The 22,854-nt window shown below is 37.6% G+C and overlaps 2 protein-coding genes across 3 annotated transcripts in view; both read left to right on the forward strand.

Moving 5' to 3' along the window:
- Positions 1–10,069: 10,069 nt before the first annotated feature.
- LOC136838618 (uncharacterized) lies at positions 10,070–16,466 on the forward strand. The gene is made up of 3 exons (XM_067103887.1): positions 10,070–10,262; positions 12,358–12,462; positions 14,730–16,466. Exons 1-3 carry the CDS (start codon positions 10,230–10,232, stop codon positions 15,015–15,017), a joined length of 426 nt encoding a protein of 141 aa, XP_066959988.1. The 5' UTR covers positions 10,070–10,229; the 3' UTR covers positions 15,018–16,466.
- Positions 16,467–20,829: 4,363 nt separating this feature from the next.
- Positions 20,830–22,854, forward strand: part of LOC136838615 (uncharacterized) — a 130,242-nt gene continuing 128,217 nt past the window's right edge. For both annotated transcript variants that reach the window (XM_067103884.1, XM_067103885.1), the window contains exon 1: positions 20,830–20,893. The gene's annotated coding sequence lies outside the window, so the exon portion shown is untranslated. The remainder of the gene's footprint in view (positions 20,894–22,854) is intronic.

The following is a 22,854-nucleotide window of genomic DNA, read 5'->3' on the forward strand; positions in this document are numbered from 1 at the left end:
TGGTCGTCCCCAAAAAGGCCGTAACCTGTCCCGGTCGGCGACTGGCAGGAATCAGGCCGCGCAGCTAAAGTAAAGTTTTACCGAACTGACTTCAGGTGTGGGATACCCGCATGACTTGATAAAATTTCTTTGCCGTCAGGTAAAAAAAATCCATACTTTCGGACGGACCCTGGTAAGCCTGCGACATTCATTTTAGGCATAAAATGGTTATCTAACGGTGTAACTGCATCCAGAATTACCTCCAGCCACAGTCAGGGTTCTAAAAATACTAGTACCTTCATACCTACTTGGCTGAGCAATATAGTGTTCTTTTGGCCGTCTGCAGTGACTCCAGTACCTTCTATGAAGTGGGTAAAGACTCCTTCCAGTCTAACCATTTCTGTGCCACACAATTGACGTCTCCTCAGGGGAAAATACGGCTACGGGCGTTAACCGTATTGGCGTAAACAAGGATTCCCTTAGCCTAGCCTCGTCGACTGTTAGGCCTTGGAGTTGGTGCCGGATCTCCATACAGGAACTCGGCGTACGGTATCACAGTTGCCAGTTATGCAATATATTCGACTTAATTAATGTAGTGGTTGGCACTCTGGAGGGATGTTCATCAAGTTAGGTTGTTTATCTTGATCTTTTAAGGGTAGCTTTTAAGTGCTCAAAACCTTAGCGGCATGAATTTCCCCGCTAGTAGTTTTTTTTTTTTTTTTTTTTTTACTGATAAAAAAGGATAGGGTAAAGGATAGACACTGACCCTTTCTGTTTTTAGTTCATATTGTTTAACCATTTATTTAGATTTTTATTCTTTTGTTTTTAGACGAAAGAGTAAAAGAAACGACGTTAAACTTCTCAGCAATAGTCGATACTCCTTTAGTCTGATGATGAAAAACTGAAATGAAACTTATTTAATTTGACGATGAAAAAAGTAACGTGGGTCTTCCACACAAAATTTATGGTTATTACAATAAGTTAAATAAATATACTCTATTAAAATCCAATATATATAGACCAGTATATATATATATATATATATATATATATATATATATATATATATATATATATATATATATATATATATATATATATATATATATATATATATATATATATATATATATATATATATATATATATAGACCAGTCACCCCCGAAGAGGATATACCGCCTACTCAGGAAGATTTAAATATTGATGAAGGTGAGATCAGGCTAGAAGAAGCAGTTAAGGCAAAAAAACAGTTAAAGAATTATAAGGCACCAGGAGAGGATGGTTTATTCCCGGAAATGTTTATAGTAAAGGAGGACTGATTAGTATTTGTCTTGAAGATATTATTCAATGAGATATGGGTGACGGGGATGATACCATTAGGTTAAAAGAATGATGTGATCATTAAAGTTCCAAAGAAAGGATATCTGAGTAGGCGTGGTAATTGGAGGGGAATCACTCACCTGTAGCCTTGAAAATTTCCAGTAGAGTATTGTTGAATAGGCTGGTTTTAGAAAGGGGCGGTGATCATATCTCATATGCATTTAATACAGCAAGCTAATGAAATGAAAACTCCGTTAAGTCTTTGTTTTGTTGATTTTGAAGAGGTCTTTCATAATATTTCGAGATGGACTATGAGAAAAATCATGAGGCATTATGGAACACCGGAAAAGTTTGTGAAGGTTATCATCAACATGCATGAGGGCACATCTTGTGAAGTGATGGTTGATGGGTGTTTGAGTGATCCATTTGAAGTTAAGTCTGGTGTGATTCAGGGTGGCATTCTATCCCCTCTGTTGTTTGTGTTGGTCGTAGATTACGTTTTGAGAAGGGTTAAAAGAGAAACGGATGCAGGTATACTCTGGGGAGAAAATGGGAAACTACTCGACTTGGATTATGCTGATGATATGGTTTTCATCTGCGATGGATCAGAAAAGATGCAGAGAGTGTTGGATTGTCTAGTGAGTGAAGGTCGAAAGTTTGGTTTGGTTATTAATAGTGCAAAAACTGAAATCATGAATATGAATATTGAAAATACACAGGATTGCTTAATTGAAGGCTTGGTTGTAAAGCAAGTGGATAAGTTTTAATATTTAGGTGCTTATTTAGATAAGGATGGTTCTCTGAGCACAGAATTTATGAAAAGATTAAAAAAGGGTCATCAGGCAAGGGGAATGCTTAAAAATATTTGGAATAACAGCAATTTTTCTGTGCATACAAAAATCAAAATTTATAAGGTAATGCTTAGGAGTATTTTGCTTTACGGGCATGAGTCATGGTACAGTACAGTGACTTTGGATAATAAATATACAACAAGGAATAGTACGAGATACACCGGGGTGGGCTGCCATTGGTAGAAGAGGTAGAGGTAGGCCAAAGTGGAAGCAGGAGATGAGTGTTGGGGAGATCTTGAGGAGTTAGCCCAGGACAGAATGTGGTGGCGTGAGTTCATCAGGCCCCATGCATCCCCATGGGTGCCACAGGAAATGATATATATATATATATATATATATATATATATATATATATATATATATATATATATATATATATATATGCCAACAGAAAATGTAGATTTCACAGAAGTTACAAGAGAATGTTCATTAGGTCATTTCAAAAGGATTTTTCTTTATACATTTTTTTTCACAGCTTCAATCATCTCATCATCATCTGTGTACTGGGCACATTACATCCACCATATCTTTAACTTCCTCTGACACAGCTTTGAGAGCAATAATTGATGGCAATTGTGAAGAATTTCTAAGTTTTGTCTTTATAAGATTTAACTTACCGAAGACTCTGCATCAGCATTTGATGTTGGTAAAGATAGGTTTTAACTAGCATACACTTTTTCACTAAAAAATTTGCAAATTTTTTCGTGTGGATTCCACACTCCAAGCCAAACCACAATGTGGACAAGATAAGCCGTAATAGTGACGTAATTTCCACACTTCGGAAGCACTGCGAGTGTTAGGCTACTCGCAGTACACTGTCTGCACCTGGCGGTGCCTACAATTCTTCAGTTTTCTGGGTTAACAGGTTCTTGTCACTTCAAAAAATATATCCAGGTGAGCAGTCCTCGTCGCCATCGTGCGATTTGTGGCCCGACTTGGTAAGGTTATGGAGGATGTCTGAGGTGAAAAGTCAAGTTCCTAGGCACATGTTTATTCCTTCAAGTCGCCCGCTTCCACTGCATACAGAAACATCAAAACAACAATATGTAAATATTGACTCCGGCGCAGTCGAGATTTCTGTACAACGTATAATACTGTATGTAACGCTCAGCCACAGCCCATGAAACTTTCAGCCTATGTTGTTGGTACCGATAGCGCTGCCAGAAGTATGATTATGGCTAACTTTAACCTTAAATAAAATAAAAACTACTGAGGCTAGAGGGCTGCAATTCGGTATGCTTGATGATTGGAGGGTGGATAATCAACACATCAATTTGCAGCCCTGTAGCCTCAGAAGTTTTTAGTTTTCTGTAAAAGAAAACTATTGTACCAGCTTCGTCTGTCCATCCGTCCCCAGATCTTAAAAAGTACTGTGGGTAGAAAGCTGCAAATTGCTGTGTTGATTATCCACCCTCCAATCATCAAACATACCAAATTGCAACCCTCTAACCTCAGTAGTTTTTATATTATTTAAGATTAAAGTTAGGCATAATCATACATCTGGCAGTGCTATAGGTACCAACAACATAGGCCACCACTGGACTGTGGCTGAGTTTCATGGGCCGTGGTTAAGAGTTTTATGGGCTGTGGCTGAGGCCACCACCAGACAAAACTCGACTCTTCGGTGCATTTTTTACTTGCTAAGATCTGAGGGTGGACAGTAAAAGTGCGGACAGACAGACAAATAGGCATCTCAAGAGTTTTCTTTTACAGAAAACTAAAAAGGAAGCAAGATGCAGAATGTTCCCAAGAGTTATGGATACAGGATATTACAGAAAACTTTTTTTAAACATTAAGAAACGCATACACTAATATATATATATATATATATATATATATATATATATATATATATATATATATATATATATATATATATATATATATATAATATATATATATATATATATATATATATATATATATATATATATATATATATATATATATATATATATATATATGTTGTAGGCAGATATGAAAATCAGGCATTTCACGAACTGCCCGAAACTTCAGGCAGATAGCAAAATGCACTTAGGGACATTTGATCCCCCTGGGCCTAGTACTGAACACGGTGAAATACATTTGACCCCCTAGGGGACAGTACTAAACACGGCGAAATACATTTGGGCCCCCAGGGGGTAGTACTAAACATGGCGAAACAGTGTAGGCAAGTCACTGTTTCACCGTGTTTAGTACTAGCCCCTGGGGAGATCAAATCTCCCTAAGTGCATTTCTCTATCTGCCTGAAACCTGGTTTTGCTATCTGTCTGTAACACACACACACACACACACACACACACATATATATATATATATATATATATATATATATATATATGTATGTATATATGAATATATGTGTGTGTGTGTGTGTGTGTATATAAAATTTGTGAAGGAAACTGAATATCAAATAGAAACTGATGCGTGTTTGGGGAAGAACGGTTAATACTGATTTTCAAACGTTTTTGATAGTATGTCCTATTTTCTTCATTGGAATATTTAATATCATGAATTCAAATGATGTAAATTAAAATTCCTCACGTCAGAAACAGTAACTTTGATCATACTAATGTTATCAAAACATTAGTACAAGTAAATTACATAAGGTGCTTGCAGCCCCTATTGAAATGTTTTAGAGGAAAACAAGACTAATCTCATATCACTCGATGCTTACACAATTTATTGTAACAAGTGAATCACAAAAGTAATTTATATGTAAGTTTTTTAAATCGAAGATATTGGCTCCAAATCCTTACCTTAATCGGCGTCTTCCGACAACAGATTTATGGATAAAAAGACACTAAAAAAAAAAAAACTTCAAAACAAAGGGAAACTTCTCTAAAATGACAGTGACCGGCTTGAAGCTCTCCTCTAGATGGCCTTGCTTGAAGGCATCGAGACACCATGTCAACAGACAAGTTAACTGTTAACCTCTATATACTGGCTTTGGTATACTCGGTTACAGAAATGAAAACAGGTGCTCTGTCACTTTTGAATTTACATGTTCTGTACACTACCGGGAAGGAACTGATAATTTAAAGCAGAATGTGTGTGTGTGTGTCTTACTGAAATTTCAGGTTGTGTAAGTCTGTAAACGTAAGGTATTTAATATTTACCTCAAGATCATTGAACAAATAAGGACCTCGACAAAATTGATTCGGCTAGAAAAGAGTCTTAGCATGTATTCCGAAGGATTAGAATTGCTCTTTTTAATTTCTCACTTCCTTTAAATAGAAACTATTTTGTGTTTATGGACATTTTTTCTCCCTGGAACAAAGGTCAGCTCATCTAACGGGAATACAAACACTTGATCCAAATTATGGCCAAGATCTCAAGAAAACTGTTCTCGGTAAATGAACTGGGTAACAACAATTGAAGGTTAAAACGACTGACGTCAGTAATGTCAATCAATTCAAATGTTTTTTGTGAAGAATGAGAACTAATGTTGAATTTTCTTGTAGGGTTGTATTTCAGTGAATTTAAGCCTTCCATCACTGGATGCCACCCCTTCATTTCTTTTGAAAAATAATCAAGGTAAATCACCAAGCGACAATATCAATTCCAAGAAAGGAGTCACTTTAACGGATAGTTTATGGCATCGGTCAGCCACGGAACCAGTGTACGGGAAAGCCCAACTGAGGTTGCTAAAAATAGGCGAAAATAATATCACCTAAGAGAATACATACAACCTTTCCTCACAATCCCAACAGGGTTCAAAGCAAAATAAAAGTTATCATTTGCTATGTTTCTTCAACTTAAGTCTCTAATGTTGATATTTAACTAGAAGCCAAAACTAATTGTATCGTATAAAAATATCAAACTCTGGTTAACGGTTATGATGGCTATTCGTTTTTAAGAAGGTGCGTTTTGCTTTGTTCCCGATCAGAGCCAGCATCCGGGGAGTAATTTTTTAATGAAGAAAAAACAGCAATTAATTTATCGGAACCTTTTGATGCAGACTTCAACTTTTTGCCCTGTTAAATTGAAGTCACAGCTGAGAAGGAAAATTGACTAAAAGCAAAGCGTAACTGCACTAAGACACTGAACATTTACTGTGACTAACTTGAAGCTTAGAATGATCTGCAATTTAGCTTCAAAATAGTTAGCCTTTTCTAAATGTTTCTGATTCAAAAGATGAGGTGAAATAAGGCTCATCTAAAATTCTGCTGCAAGCTTCACCGGGCACTGCAGCCTCCAAAGCTGCCAAGCTGGGACAGAACAAGTTCCCTGCAGTCGCTTCTTGTGTGACGGGGCGTCATTTGGGGGGGGAGGGCTGGGGCACTCCCCCCTCAAGACACTGATGGTAGCCCCCATGACTTGGTTTGTGTCCTAGCCTTTGAAATAATAATAATAATTTTATTATAATAATAGTAATAAAATTCACTCCAAGGTGAATCTTATATGTGTTCAAAAAGCTCCAAAATGCGCCCAAATTTCCAAAAATTTCCCGGGGGGCTTAGAGCGTCTCCCCTACCCCCAGCTGATAGGGTTCGCTTCGCTCGCCACCCCACCCATATCATAAGTTCTAACCTTTCTCCCCCATCCCCCAAAAGAAAAATAATGAAATGACGCCACTGCTTGTGTCAGAAGAATAACAAGCAGACGGAAGAAAGCCGATTGACGGGTACGCAAGCGTTACAGATGCCATCGCGCATATAATTTAAAAATTCACTCGGTGAAACGATGTGCCTGACCAAACAGCGGTTATACAGGAATCATTGTGTTGTACTTGACCTATTTCAGCGGGTGAAAGGAAGCGTGAGAAGGCGAGACCCCTGTCTAATTGTCAATTGGCTTTTGTTCCACAAAAATCATTGAACTTTATCAATTGGAAATGCGTTTTTTATCAAGTAACCCTCAACCACAACAATACTAGGATGTCTACAAAGTCCAGTGGCCGCTGAAATATATTTTCACACAGTACACACACACACACACACATATATATATATAATATATGTGTGTGTGTGTATGTATGGTTTTAATTCGAGGAGGAAGTGACGTGATTTGAGAAAACTTTGTGAAAACCCACTGTTGAGCTTAAAGGTGAATAATCATGCATGCAGAACCTAATGGATTATAATGGGTTGCAGGCAGGATAGGACAGGGAATGAGGCTAGATACCTCAACCTTAAATACAAACTCAGATTGAATGAGTATCACCTGGAGTCGTCCTTGGGTAAATGTGAAACAAAGAGAGTTTTCTTCACAGCAAACTAATAAGAATCCTAATGACAGAAAACGAAGTCAGGGTATCAGAGACCTCTGGACTCTGGAAGGGAGGCAGCAGAGATTAGAGCGCTCACCGCGAACTCCATGACACTCGCGAGATTTCCAAGGGGTATATACATGTACTCTTCAAGCTGACGAATTAGAAAGGAGAAATAGCGAATGATTGCAATGCTATTGGTTAGATAAATAGTAAAATCACTAAATTTTAAACAACATTATTACATCCAGTTCATATCTAAAAAGTCAGTCGGTTGTCATAACCGACTGACTTTTTAACCAGACAGATCGTAAGACCCTGGGAATACAAAGAAATTTAAAGAGCTGCAGGATTCTTAATGAAGATGTAACCAAAATAACTGGTTCTGACATTCTAAGGTTCTTGTAGATCCTCGAAGGAAACAGTCTGATATCTGCTATTTGGACTACAAAGGGTTATTGGAGATAACTGATTTATTCCCGGGATTTGACCTTTTGTGAACAAGATAGAGTCTTTGTTTAACTCTGTCGAGAAAATAACAATATGAAAATCCGAGGAAAAAGAAAGGATCCAAAAACATTGCACAATGTTCATATTCACATAAAAAAAAACACTTCGAAAGACATATCAATGTGAATATCTTCCTTAATGTGAACTACCCAAACCAAGACGTCAATTATGTTAGGAAAACAAATGACTGTGATGACTGAACTTAAACAGTTGAGAGGTGACAAACAACATGCAGGAGAAAGTCTTCGCCCGGACGTTCACCCACGTTAGTTTTGACACTCGCTCAATTGATTCTAGTCATGGTATGCCATTATGGCATTTGCATCCAAATCTTTTCACTACTGAGAAAGGTCAGCGACTCTGAAAGGGTGTCCAATATAATTACCCCCAAAATTTAAAGTATTTAAAAATAAAAACTATTCACAATATTTTATGGCGACTGACGTATATGATGCAGGACTAGGAATGACATCATTTGGTATCCAATTTAAACGTACTGATAAGTTGATGGATGTTTTTATTGGGTCCATATGCAGGAAATTGTTAGGAAAGTAGTTTTTTCTGATAATATGATCATAGTGTGAGATTCAGAGGAACAATTGCAATGGATAATTTGAGTAGAAAAAAGTTTTGGGCGTGGAAGACCCAACGCGAATGTCAATTAACAAAAGTGACAATTTGCAATAAAATTAGAACGCAGATCATATTAAAAAAATGGCATGATCAATAGTTAAAACACTTTGCCAGTTGTAAATATTTAGAGAAAGATAAGTGTCGGACGGAACACATCTAAGAAAACTTTCTGGATGAAATGGCAGCTTGTCAGTGAAGCGGTGTTTCCTAAGCGAAGAAAATATTGCTTACTGAGAGTGAAGGATGAGACCTTTTAAGGCCAAGAATGACTAATGGTGGTGCACCGAGGTGAGGCTTTGAGGAGAGGCAATGAGTGCTGCATGAGGCAAAATGACGAAGCAGAGGTGGATCCCGCGAGGGAAATGCTAAGAGATGAGAGAGAAAAAATGGTATGCGATTGCATAAGGGCTAAGACCAAGACCTTTGATGAGCTAGACATCCATGGGAAGAGGATCATAACCACATCATATTTAGACAATTCTACAGAAGACAGCTGGTTACGGCCGAGAGTTGGGTGGGGGTGGGGACTGGGATATAAAAAGATATCAAGCAAGCGGGAACTAAGTAAGCGTAGTGAGTACATCCGTTTTACAGCAACCCACTAGAAAGCCCGTCTTGAATGACTTAGGAAAAGACAGAGAAGATAAGAAAGAACCTCAGCTCTTTCTCAAAGGGTTGGTTGGTATCGCGGGGAAACAATTTCTGCAGCGAGTGTAAGTTATACCAATCTATTTATGAACGTTTTAGCCATGTTGCAGCAGGGGCTTACACTAAAGGTGTTTATACGGGCTGTCCAAGGAGAAAGAGAACGTGCTGGCATACAGCTGACTTCATCTCAAACTGCAGCGAAGGCGTTTCGACGGAGTTGTTAATAGACCTGTGTGGTTGTGAGATATAAGAAAAATAGGAAAGGTTGTGGGTCATCTTACCAGACGTGATGATAGGTTGCGACTGAGGTGGAATACAAATCTTTAGGTGTTCTGAGTGAATTCACAAACCGACGCCTAAAAATAATCAATTTTCCTACTGACTAACCCTCTCAGGGGTTAAGGACGGCTGCAGTGAGCCAAGGTTACATTCCATACCAAAAAAAGGCAGGTAAAAAGTGGTAAAAAAAATCTACATTCGAGAATTTGTATTGTTCGCGGGACTGGTCAGTTTTACTTTTTCAGAAAAATAAAAAACTGGCACACACGCTATATATATGTGTGTGTGTGGGTCTGTGTGTATGTTGAAAGTTGAGCTAACTTCCCTATGTTGAATACCTTCTATTTGATAATGATTACAAATTCAGCAAGCTACTAAAAGTCTAGCTTTTGTGTGTTTCTAGTAGCATTCGATTCACAAACGCGAACATTCGTTGTCATTTCGACCATAATTAAGACGGTACAAGTACAGTTAGAAAAATACTCCTGATTATGAATGACCAATAATCCTCGGAGAATAATAGATACAGTTATAAAGAATCTCTGTCTGTCTGTTTGTCTGTCTCCTCTTCCTTAAATCTCATCGTTAATGAAATCAGGATGACCTATCATGCACCTTTTCTTTGGCCGAGTTCAGTGCGCCGACTGACTGACGGCGCAGAACCACCAGGCACCGACGGCCTTTCCACCGAGACCGGCGCTGGTATATAGGCCCTGACGGATAGACGCATTCACACTGGTGGTCTCGACGGCACATAACCAAGAGCTCCTGCTGATCCCAATTTCCTGTTTCTACGATGTTTCGTCCATGCTGGGTTCTGGCAGTTGGCGTAAGTTTCTTATGACATAGCTTTCGTGGGAATAATTATTATTGTTTTTGTTGCGTATTGCACCACCGCATTGTGCTATTCATTCAATGGCCTCTTATGTAAAGTGAGATCCGAATGACTATTACATAAATATTTTGTAAAATGAATTCGTGTCGAATTACTCTGATCAGTAACGACTGTTCGATACTTATAGCAAAATATAGCCAAAATATTGACTTTTCTCCCATTTTAAACATATCAGTAAGGACAGTATGTGTGACAAAGTTATGATTTTTTAGATATTGGTTAATAACTAAGTACAGGCAAAATTAGCTACCCAAACTTCATGGGTTGCATAGAAAATATGCATACCAAGAACATAAGTTATCGCAGCACATTGATTTTTATACTGCTTAAGAAAAAGACGTTCCTTGAAATTTCTAACACGAAAAGATGACGACGGGAAACAATAAATTCGAGTGAAACCTCAAATGGATTTGGATAATCGAGAGAAATGTCGCCCACTCTTGGCCGAAAATGAGTTACTCATAATTCTATAGAAATGATGGCTACTGCCCAAGCAAGTTGATGAAGACAAAATTCAGACTTCAGATATGAAGTAATAAAACAGCAGTATATTTTCCCTGAAGCGTAACTGAATTTTTCCTAGCTGTATTTGGACAACACATGACTGCACTTAAAATGACTATTGATAAGTATACAGTCTGAAATACAGTCAGCGTTCCATATTATCGGTTTCAGAATTATATTTAGAATATTACCAAGATCATAAACTAAGGAAAAGCTGAAAATGCTTTCGACCTTCAAGATGAAAACGCTGTAGATACACTTATCAAAGATGAACGTTTGCGGCTCCTGTGCAACAGCTTCGAGTAATGTCATCGCTTCTCCATGCAGAGTGACTTTCCTGCCAACCCTTCATTATGCTCGAACCGCATCCGTGTATGATAAAACCTGTACCATGACTTGCATTGCAGGCTGAAAGGTCACACACTGAGGCCTTACGGAGGGAACAAACCCCCATGGAACTCCTTGTCTCTGCCAAGTTGACTCCCTGAAATAATGCCTAGCTGTCTCCTCGTGTTTACCCACCCACATACATACATCAATACATACATGAGTGAATAATTATGTATATATATACATACATACATACATACATACATGCATGAGTGAATAGCTATGTATATACATCACATACATACATACATACATACATACATACATACATACATACATACATACATACATACATGAATAATTATGTGATATACATACATACACACATATTGTATGTATGTATTTACATAATTATTCACTCATGTATGTATTGATGTATGTATGTGGGTGGGTAAACACGAGGAGACAGCTAGGCATTATTTCAGGGCGCCAACTTGGCAGAGACAAGGAGTTCCATGGGGGTTTGTTCCCTCCGTAAGGCCTCAGTGTGTGACCTTTCAGCCTGCAGTGCAAGTCATGGTACAGGTTTTATCATACACGGATGCGGTTCGAGCATAATGAAGGGATGGCAGGAAAATCGCTGTGCATCAAGAAGCGAAGACATTGCTCGAAGCTGTTGCACAGGAGCCGCAAACGTTCATCTTTGATAAGTCTGTCTACAGCGTTTTCATCTTGAAGGTCGAAAACCTTTCAGTTTTTCCTTAGTTTATGGATCTCGGTAACATTCTAAATCTTTACACGTAAGTTTACGGCACGTAAAGGATATATATGTTGTATAATAAGTCTACTTTGTAAAATGAATCCCTGATTTTCGCTAATCTGCTATCTAGATATATGAAGGAACGAGGAGTTGTCGCCCTTCTCCAAAAAACGTTTGATTGATCAAAAACGATTTTTTTATTTTATTAAACATTTTAATCAACCTTCAAAATTAAACTAAACATCCATGCAGCATGTAAAAGAATTAGAAGTAATTTTACTGGAAAGGGCCAGTCAATTTGTCGCTTAACCCTAATCTCATAACTCCTTCATCTACAGTATCATGATAACAGTTTCCAACTATAAATGCTAGTGTTCACTGTGCACAATCATCCCCTCGTTCAGATGAATGACTCTTCGTCATCTCCCGCATCAGGTGTGTCTGGCGGGCGTGGCCTACGGAGCGCCCCAACAAGGGAACGAGGTTCAAGGTTCTGCGCCTGCCGTCCAAGTTCCTTTTGTGGCAGGGTTCACGCCGGAGGTAAGAGAAAAGGATTAGTTCTTGATCCCTTTTCAGCACATATTCCTCCCCAGTTTCACTGACATAGCAGTGTCTATATTCTGTGTTTTATATATAAAGAACAGATTAGTCGAAAGCTAAACAAGGAACATGGAAAAGATCAACTCTGGCCAGACACTCCTTTTTCTAATCCACTCTTTGGACATTGCACGGAAACACTTTGCTTTTGTATCTCTTCCAAAAGTCCTCATTTTGGACAATAACATCAGCAACGTCTTGAACGCGTCGAGTCAATCTAGAATAAGGCCGTGGCTCTTCTTGCCATCCCTTAGACGGACGAAACAAAAATAAAAATATAAAAGAAATGTCCCAGTAAAAAGAAAAACAAATTACTCGTACTTTGGCACCGACTGCATAAGCACGATTTCATCTGGGGAAAAACTTCAAGTGAATTTAAAGTTATACTTGTGTCACAAGGATTTAATATTAACAAATCAATATTAGCAATAGCTGAATTAATGACATGTATATAGTATTTAGGTTGAGAAAATATTCGAGCAATATGGATAACAACAAAAACAATTGACGACACAACTGATATTATCGACATTTACTTTCATCTGTCGATCACACACACATACATATAGTATATATATACATCCATATATATATATATATATATATATATATATATATATATATATATATATATATATATATGTGTGTGTGTGTGTGTGTGTGTGTGTGTGTGTGTATGCAGACATTTATCCAATACCTACTCCCAAGGAAAGACGGGACAACGATCATCGCCTCATCCATATATACATTTCTGATTCATGGATGAAGCCCTGTACAGAGAATTTCCACAGCACTAACCGATTTATGGACGCACCTCCAAAGAGTGCTCACCAGCAGAGCAATGCACAGCCCCACATACACCACACCATTTACTTCTGTCTTGCGCGCACTCTCGCGCTTTCTGGATGCAGTGCTTCTTTCACTCCATACATCCATTCCTTCCTAGATCGTCCTCGGTCCCTTCCCCTTAACATTTCTAAATTGTATACTATTCCCCCAGCTTGTCATCCTCCATTATTACCACATGACTAAACCATCTCCCAACAACCTAACCCATCAAGTCACCTATGTTAACCCTTTTATCACTCTCGGGGATCTTCACATTTCTCGCCTTTTCATTTCTTCCCATACCATAAATCCTACATAACAAAAATTCATCTCTTTCCTTTTATATTTACATTCAACGTCCAATACTCACTTCTTCTGGGAAGAATTGGTTTAACAATTCATCCATACATTCAATCTTGGCTTCCATAAACACTCCAAGTTTCCTCCCAGCCTTAGGCACACATCCTGCTACCTTTCTTTCTTTCCATATATATATATATATATATATATATATATATATATATATATATATATATATATATATATATATATATATATATGTATGTATATATACATATGTATTTATATACATAAATATATATGTATATATACATATATACAAACATATATACATATACATATACAGTATATATATATATATATATATATATATATATATATATATATATATATATATATATATATATATATATATATATATATATATATATATATATATATATATATATATATATATATATATATATATATATATATATATATATATATATATATATATATATATATATATATATATATATATATATATATATATATATATATATATATATATATATAGTCTCCAACGCCATGAAGCAAAGGAACTGTGAAATTTCTCCGTATGTCTCCCCTCTGCTCATCTCCTACAAATCTCTGCTCATCCTCAGCCTCCCTTCTCATAGTTCTCATCCAAGTAGATCTGGGTCTTCCGACTTTTCTGGTGCCCATAGAAACCTAGCTGACATTATCATGAACAAATCTCCCAGGAGTGTGCAAGTGCGTGTAACTGAACAACAGCAGAGGTGGGTGAGGGTTCTCTGATATCCAGTTCATCCTGCCCTCAGCAACCTTAAATCTTAGGACCTATGAGGTGCCGGGAGCATGGGATGATATCATACCTTGTTTGAAGACACTGAATGACTTCGAATCCTGGGTCGGACGAACGTTGTTCCTCAGGGGACTCAGATTTCTCACAAAAATAAACCACGTTAAAAATACACCACAATACACTTCAGTATCAAAACGGCACAGGCCTGCTAACATATTCGTTTCAATCACATGAGGGCCATAAATATATCTTCAATATTTGAATTTCTTCTTAGGTACAACAAGCCAGAGATAACTTCCAGGTGGCTTACAACTACCTTGCCCAGCTGGCCCTCCTGGCGCCCGACGATCCGGTCACACTCATGCCAGGAGCAGAGACCACGGTTGCAGTGGCCACTGCCACCAACGAACAATTACCGCCAGCTTCCGTGGCCTACCCACCAGGGTATCAGTTTGGTGGCTTGACTCCTGAAGTTGCTCAGGCGACCGCCAGTTTCTTCCAGCATTTTGTGGCTGCCTCAAATCTGGCTCAGCAGCCAGATACAGCAGCTGTTAAGAAGTGAGACCAAGACATCTACAACAAACTCATGAAGGCAACGTCACTCCGGCATTCATTTCTTTGCAAAGGCTCCTTTAATGCAATGGATAATTTATAATTTTCTAAAAGGCTTTTAATTAATTCATGCCAAAGTCAGCATTGTGTCTTCCAGTTCAGCAGTACCTTTAATTGCTAAGTTCACTTTTGGGATAAGGCCTTCACTTTACTAATCAGCAAGGAATGGGAGACTTCCAACTTGGCTTCAGGTTTGTCACCGGTGAACTAACACTAACGAGGGCAATTAACAAAAAGAATACAGATAGTGAGAAGAAAATACCTACAGAAATCATTGTAAGCGAAAGCTGCATGTATTGTTTTTTGCAAATGGTAGTCCTGGACTTCACATGAAAATGCCAAAAGACTAACGGATGCACAAACAACCTTATCTTATTCACCATGTATACTGTATGGTGAATAAGATAAGCCTAGTATATAGTTCGTCCGTTAGCATGGAACTTTACCAACCGAGAGTGAAGATATAATTTTTTGCATGCATTCAGACGTCGGTGAAACCTAATAGCACGAATTTTTCCCTACCTTTCAAGGCCGGTATTTCACTGCAGCCACAAGTGTGGAAAAAACCCCGGAGGTTAACCGTTGTGACCACCTCGTTCATATTTGATGCCTTTATGCAAACTGACAAGAGTTCCACTTTCAGCATTGACAACTCTGTCGCGGGTTAAGTATTATGTATGATGACATGATTACCTTTAAAATTACTGTTACATTTAACTCAGATATGCTTACCTGTTATTGAGCTAATGAAGTTTTTTTTTTTTACTGTTATTACTGATAATTATTAATATTATTGTTATGGTAATCCAGAACTAGAGAAACAATTTATGTTAGATATGCAGAATCGACTTAACATCGAGTCCGGGAAGCCTTGCAAAATTTGCTACGTACAAAATGAAAAGTGGAAGTGCTCCTATTCAGCCTCCTCCATGTGTGGGTTATTTTTAACAGCATACCTTGTCCACTAGTGTTGTGCGCTACAAGCTTTATTTCCGTGTATATGTCTGCAACGTCTGCCTGCCTGCCTGCGCTTGCCTTGCGCGAGCACATGAATTAAATCCTCATTCTTCTCACTTCTCGAATCAGCAATCACTTCCCAGATTCTTCTGTCATAGTTTTCAAGGTAGTCTTTCGCCTAAGGGGTGAATCTGTTCGAACCAGAGTTCTCTGTATTTCTAATTTCCTATAGCCTAGTCAGATGCGAGGGAGCTTTCCTCGTCTCGGTTCTTCTGTCGTCACGCGTTTGTGCAACATTTTCGGGTTATATCTCAGTATTATTTATGATCACAGGTCCGGAAAATGCTGACAGTGTCAGTTTTTCCAAAGGACTGCCTTTGTCTTTCCAAACCTACATTAGGCGTTTGTGTAATTTCAGATAAATTAAAATCCCTGAAACTTTTAAGTGCTATTTTCCCTCTATCTCCATTTATGAAGGTTTACGTCAAGGAATCAAGCTTTTCGAACTGTCCGAGAGCAGCTGTCATGGCACTACCCACGACAGCTGCTCTAATGCAGCTTAAACTTTGCTGTTTCGACGGTAAACTGAACTACGTCAACATTTGTAAATATTTTTGTTATTTAGAAAAATATAATGTTTATTTACGTTCCGAAGACACCAGTATTCGTAAACGTATTGTTTATGGTGCTAGGGTCAAGCCTTCCCTTCCTAATATTCCCATAAGATTCCTGCAGGTCTACAAAAATCTTAGAAATGAAGGACCTCTGCATGTTACAAAGGGAGCTAAATCTAATGCAGCTGTGATAATGAAAAAAGTGACTATGTAAATAAGATTATGGGCCTTTTTAAACGATAACTGATTTATGGCAACTAAACTGGCGTTACAGCCTCTAGGTTATTGAAACTGGAATAAACTTACACGAAACTGAGGTCCAATCCTGCACAAACAGTGGTCTTATTTCAGTAGGTAAATTAAATCTATTTTAAAGGGCCTGACCACTTAATAAAACAGTTTACAACTCAGTGTGCCTCCCTACCTTATTTGTATTGTGTGGTTAAAGCCTCTTCGACCAATTATTAGTTCAGAAGGCTCAGTTTCGTATAACTTATCTAAATGAGTTGTTAAAATACTTACATGCACCTTTAGTGGGAAGCATATCATAGAAAGCATTAAGAGCAAATGTTGACTTTGTAAACAAGTTGAACATGTGAATTTCGATTTTAATGCGGTTATTTTTGATGTTGTCTTTATTCGCAAAAGTACCTGTAGGTGATTTATTGGGAATTTTTAGAATAAGAATGAGAAAATTTTGATATTCCCTTGACCATTTCAAAACTCACTGACCTTATAAGATTATGTAAAAAAGTTTGTAACTTTTGCTTAAATGGAAAGTTCTGTGTTCAAAAGTTTGGTATGGATATGGGTAATCCTTTCTAGCAGGTATCTTCATACCGTTCGAGTTTTTTTTATTCTCGTTCGTCAATTTCTGGTGAAATCAGCGGTAGAGTTCATTGACCTCCTGCATGAAAAAGGACCAGAAGGCGACTTCGCCTCACTCGACGTTGAAAGTTTATTTATGAATGTTCCCGCCGAAGAAACGATCACCATCATCCTTGATCGTGTATACAGGTCCGACAAGAGCCCGGTGCACATTTCCGAAGATGCCGCCCGAGATATCTCGGTCGGTAGACGGAGTCGACATGGGATCCCCACTGGGAGTCTATTTGATGGGATCCCCACTAGGGGTCTTTTTTGCAAATATGTACACGGCCACCGTCGAAGAAAGGACCTTCCGAGAACATCAAAAACCTAAGATTTATGGGCTGTGCATCGACGACATATTCGTCACAATAAAAGAAACAGGAGATGCAAGAAAACTAGCAGATGCTCTGAAAAGAAACTCGGTGCTCAACTTCACCACAGAGCACAGCCAGCAGAAGACTTTACCGTTTCTTGGCGTCCTGGTAAAACAACAAGGGCAGTTTAAACCGACCGTGTATACAAAAGCAACGAACGCTGGCCGTTGCTTGAACGCACGAGGAGAATGCCCGGACGCGTACAAAAAGTCTGTCAATACAGCCTTCACACAGCACATCGTGGAGAGACATGCATAACGAACGTGACCGAATTCACCAATTGTTGACAAACAATAATTGAAACTGGAATAGGAAGTGAGTCTCATTATTTACCATCGTCTGAGAGGTGCACGAACGTAGTTTACAAATTCACTTATCCAGAAGAGATGTGTAAATCTCACAGCCAAGACTACATCGGGCACGCTACATCGATCATTCGGAGACGTATGCTGGCTCACAGATAATCATGAGGCCATTCATCAACATTATATAGATGTTCACGACAGGAAGCCATCTCTGCAAGAGCTGACAGAAGGCACCTAGGTATTACACAGAGAGGATAACTATGATTGCCTCTTAATAGCCTCTTGATAGCGGCTAAAGAGAACTATCCAGAAACCGACCCTAAATATTCAACACTCAAATTTAATATTATACACATTTATTTATAAACTGACATTTGTTTATTTGTACCTTTTACATAAAATTTGATTTATTTTTGTACCTCATTTTCTGTATTTGCAAAATAACATGTAAGATTTTATTAAATTTTAAATGCAAATTTAAGGAAACACCAGCACACGGTATTATATTTTGAATATTTATTTAACCACATGTTTAAACATTTACTTTTGTTGTCTTACATGTTCTTTGTACCTGAAACAACGCCCTGAAATGGCTAAACTTTTAATTCCTTGACCAACCAATACCCAGACCTCAAGGTCATTCTCCCCACACGATGATATAAATAGGTCGAAAGGCCAGATTGTTAAGTCAGTAGTCACATGATAATGCCATAAAAGGCGAAACAGCTGTCGCGACAAAAATCAATAAATGGAAGAAGGGAGTCTGCGTATTTTTCACCAGAAGTTGATGAACGAGAATCGGAAAAAACTCCGACCATATGAAGGGATACCTGCAAGAAACTTATTAATTCCACTAAAGCAATTGCTTTTTACGAAAACTGTATAAGAGAAAACTATATATATATATATATATATATATATATATATATATATATATATATATATATATATATATATATATATATATATCTTATATATATATATATGTATATATATATGTATATAATACATACACACATGTATATATATATATATATATATATATATATATATATATATATATATATATATATATATATATATATATATATATATATATGGTAGATCTAAGTAGTAGCTCAACAGTGGCGATTTCCTTCTAACTTGATTTTTCTACAGTTTTTTGGTTGCTAATTATGGATTTACCTCAAATTTTTGTCGCACAAATGTAATTAACCCCAGAAGTCCATCCAACAAGGGGTTTCCATAGAGATCTTCACAAGACAGAGCACGGGTACGTCTGTTTGGAATGGTTCATATCCCGTCCGGCAAGTGCAGTTAACGTATGGGTACCCGCCCCCCGGCCAGTACTAAACACGGCGAAGGGACATTCCAACCCCCTGATGCCAGTACTAAACACGGCGAAATGCATTTAACTCCCTCCTGTTGGCGAATGGTTCTCTCTCGTTTTTCCCCTTCAGAGGGCGTCTCCCCAGCGTAAACATGTACGCTCCATTTCTGTGTTCTCCCCTACCCAAAAGCCCGAATTCCCACAGTACCCCTTTGCTGCTGGGTAGAGTTAGGGGGCAAATAACAGTTGGCCGACAACAAACTCACCGCCAGTATCAGAAGCCTAAAAGTGTAGAAAAACCAGTTTCAAGGTAAAAACAGGCGCGGAGCTAGTACTTAGAATTACCATATATATATATATATATATATATATATATATATATATATATATATATATATATATATATATATATATATATATATATATATATATAATACATCTTTTAACTAATGAGGAGAGGCTCTACGTGATCTCAACCTCATAGTTACATGCAAGTATTTTGGGATGAGACTGCTATTATAATTTAATCCTGATAAAGTGTTTAAAGAAAATGTGCATTTTTAATTGAAAAAAAAGCGTATTTAAGGGGGCTATGAAACAATACTAATTTCTATGGTATGAAACAATACTAATTTCATGGAGCGAATGAAAGGTTCATCTACGGGTGTCTTCCATCAGGCATAACCATTGCTCAGAAACTTCTGCACTTCCCGAGGCCTTTTGGCCCAAATATGGAGAGGATGTCCCATAGATTTAGTGGGAGTTATCGCGTAAAGCCATTGTTGTTGTTCACTTTTTAGAAAAGAGAATGATTTAGTCACTGGAGTTAAGCAAGACCACCGAGTGGTCTCGGTTACAGCCAGAGCTGCACAAAATGTATAATTGTTTTGCATGTTTTATTGTTATGGCTTAGAATGATCTTTTATAAAGTTGTTGTGACGACGTAATCTGACATTTTTCGATCTACTTGAATCGATTATTAATTATAAATCAATCAATTCTAAAACGACATCTCCGATTTTGAGAGAGAGAGAGAGAGAGAGAGAGAGAGAGAGAGAGAGAGAGAGAGAGAAGCTCACCGCACCACAAAACAAGTCCTGTAAGTCACTGACATATCATGGTCCTCGGCAACCTTGTACGAAATTCAGGTACGTAGAAAAATCATTATTAAGTTACTGGTCCAAATGGGGCATTACAAGACGTGGCGGATGTACGAGGGGCCCCTCACCCGGGCAGAGAGAGAGAGAGAGAGAGAGAGAGAGAGAGAGAGAGAGAGAGAGAGAGAGATGGCGGAAAATCGGTTGCAGTCCAGACTCAGTGTCAGTGTGCTCTGTGACGGTGACGCGCTTGGATTACTACAGGCGGTCTCTGGCCCGGTAAGTGTTTGATGCAAGTGTTGCCGGTACTCTGAAGATTTGTGTGAGGCCCCATTTTGAAATGGGCTTTGCCTTTATTTGAACGACGATAAAATCGTCGCAGCGTTTTAGCGCACAACTTATAAAAAGAGAAAAATTTGGAATTTCCTATTTTGTTTCCACGCTGTTAACTTACAATTTTCAGTGGATGAGATATAGTACGGAAAAGGACACAATATTGTAACTGTTTACATTCAGTATGAAACAGGAATTATTCACTGCGTCTCTTAAATTATCTGGTACCATTTTGAGACCAGCAATGATTCCAATGCCGTGGAATAGAAAGAATAACAGAAGCATCGATTCACAAAAGTAGCAACAAAGGGCTCAACCCAGTAATATAAATATGAGTGAATGAAGTCTTTCCATATGAATCTCTTCTGAAACCTGACAATGCTAACATTTTGCCCTCTACGATATTCCACTCAATTCCTTATTATCAGTTTATTCAGTAGAATTTAATTTCTAAAGCTATCTTTTAAGCTGTCTACCATAAATCTGAATTACAGAACTACAAGGGTGACTGATATTCTTCTAGACATACCTGTCTTTGTGCCTATGAGAGAGACTGAACTTAAAAATGCTTATGTTAATAGTAGTGCAGATTGCTGTCAGTGTTCACTCAGACACTCATTCACAGATCGGACTTTGGAATCAGTATTTTGTGGATATATAGGGCAATGCTTACACAAAATAATGAGGTACATGTGTACAATAAAAACTTCACAAAAGAAAATATATACAGATATATGAAAGCATGATATGTAGTAGTATATATATATATATATATATATATATATATATATATATATATATATATATATATATATATATATATATAAAGTTAAGTTAAAGTCCTCTTGGTCCTCTTTAGGCTCATATATATATATATATATATTATATATATATATATATATATATATATATATATATATATATATATATATATATATATATAAATTTATATATATATATATTCATATATATATATATATTCTATATATATATATGATAATAATATGATCTATATATATACTGCACCTATAAAATGAATTAAATAGTAGCATTCTTACAGTATGATAATAAGTGAAACACTGCACCTGTAAAATTAATTAAATAGTAGCTATTAGTTTATTTTCTTTTTAGGTAAAATATTTTCAGAAAGCATGAATAGCTTGCCAAAAGATTTGAACTCGTCGGACAAATGATTTCATGACAGGCGACTGAATAGTTACCCTCCCGTAAAGGTTTTGATAAACATGGCATATACCAATTAATGCCAATGAATGTACGTTGAACCACTTCAGATGACAGTGTCAGCAGGCTTGACAGTGCAAACACGCTGCCCACCTTCGGAGCGCTCTCCTAGTGCCCACAGCTTCCCTTCCACGGCCAGTACAAACAAGTGAGTACACTTGTAACCTTCAATAAATCAGATGAAAATAATTTTATGACAATAACCTTTATTTCACACTCAGGTTTATTAGAACAACAGTAATTGGTCCCCCTAGGGAATATCTACTCGCAGTTATTAAACTGGTAACTTGAAAGGCGACCAGCATGGCCCTCAGGGGTGGAGGAAGCCGCAAGGGATAGGAAGCTTGATCCGCTGACCTTGCAACCTACCTTCGAAAGGAAAGAACGATAAAGTAATGATCAGAATGCCACGTGGAAGGAACCAGAAGGAACAAGCTAGAAATAACGCACAGAGAGAGAGAGAGAGAGAGAGAGAGAGAGAGAGAGAGAGAGAGAGTTTACGCACTGCTCTATGAGCAAGAGGCCGTGCTGGCATAAAGCCAGCTTAATTAAAAATAACAACAGAGAGAGAGAGAGAGAAAGGGAGGAATATGCGAGGCAAAATCCACTTGCACTATTTCTCAATGACAGATTTTGACTTTAGCCTTTTGAATGATCCACACATA

The sequence above is a fragment of the Macrobrachium rosenbergii genome, chromosome 5 (assembly GCF_040412425.1).
Source record: "Macrobrachium rosenbergii isolate ZJJX-2024 chromosome 5, ASM4041242v1, whole genome shotgun sequence".
NCBI classification, from domain to species: Eukaryota; Metazoa; Arthropoda; class Malacostraca; order Decapoda; family Palaemonidae; genus Macrobrachium; species Macrobrachium rosenbergii.

What these genes read in the sequence shown, in the direction of transcription:
- LOC136838618 (XM_067103887.1), top strand. Translation starts at nt 10,230, where the DNA reads ATGTTTCGTCCATGCTGGGTTCTGGCAGTTGGC. An exon ending in GCTGGGTTCTGGCAGTTGGC is followed by an intron (nt 10,263 to 12,357) that starts GTAAGTTTCTTA and finishes CTCCCGCATCAG; the next exon opens with GTGTGTCTGGCGGGCGTGGC. An exon ending in TGGCAGGGTTCACGCCGGAG is followed by an intron (nt 12,463 to 14,729) that starts GTAAGAGAAAAG and finishes ATTTCTTCTTAG; the next exon opens with GTACAACAAGCCAGAGATAA.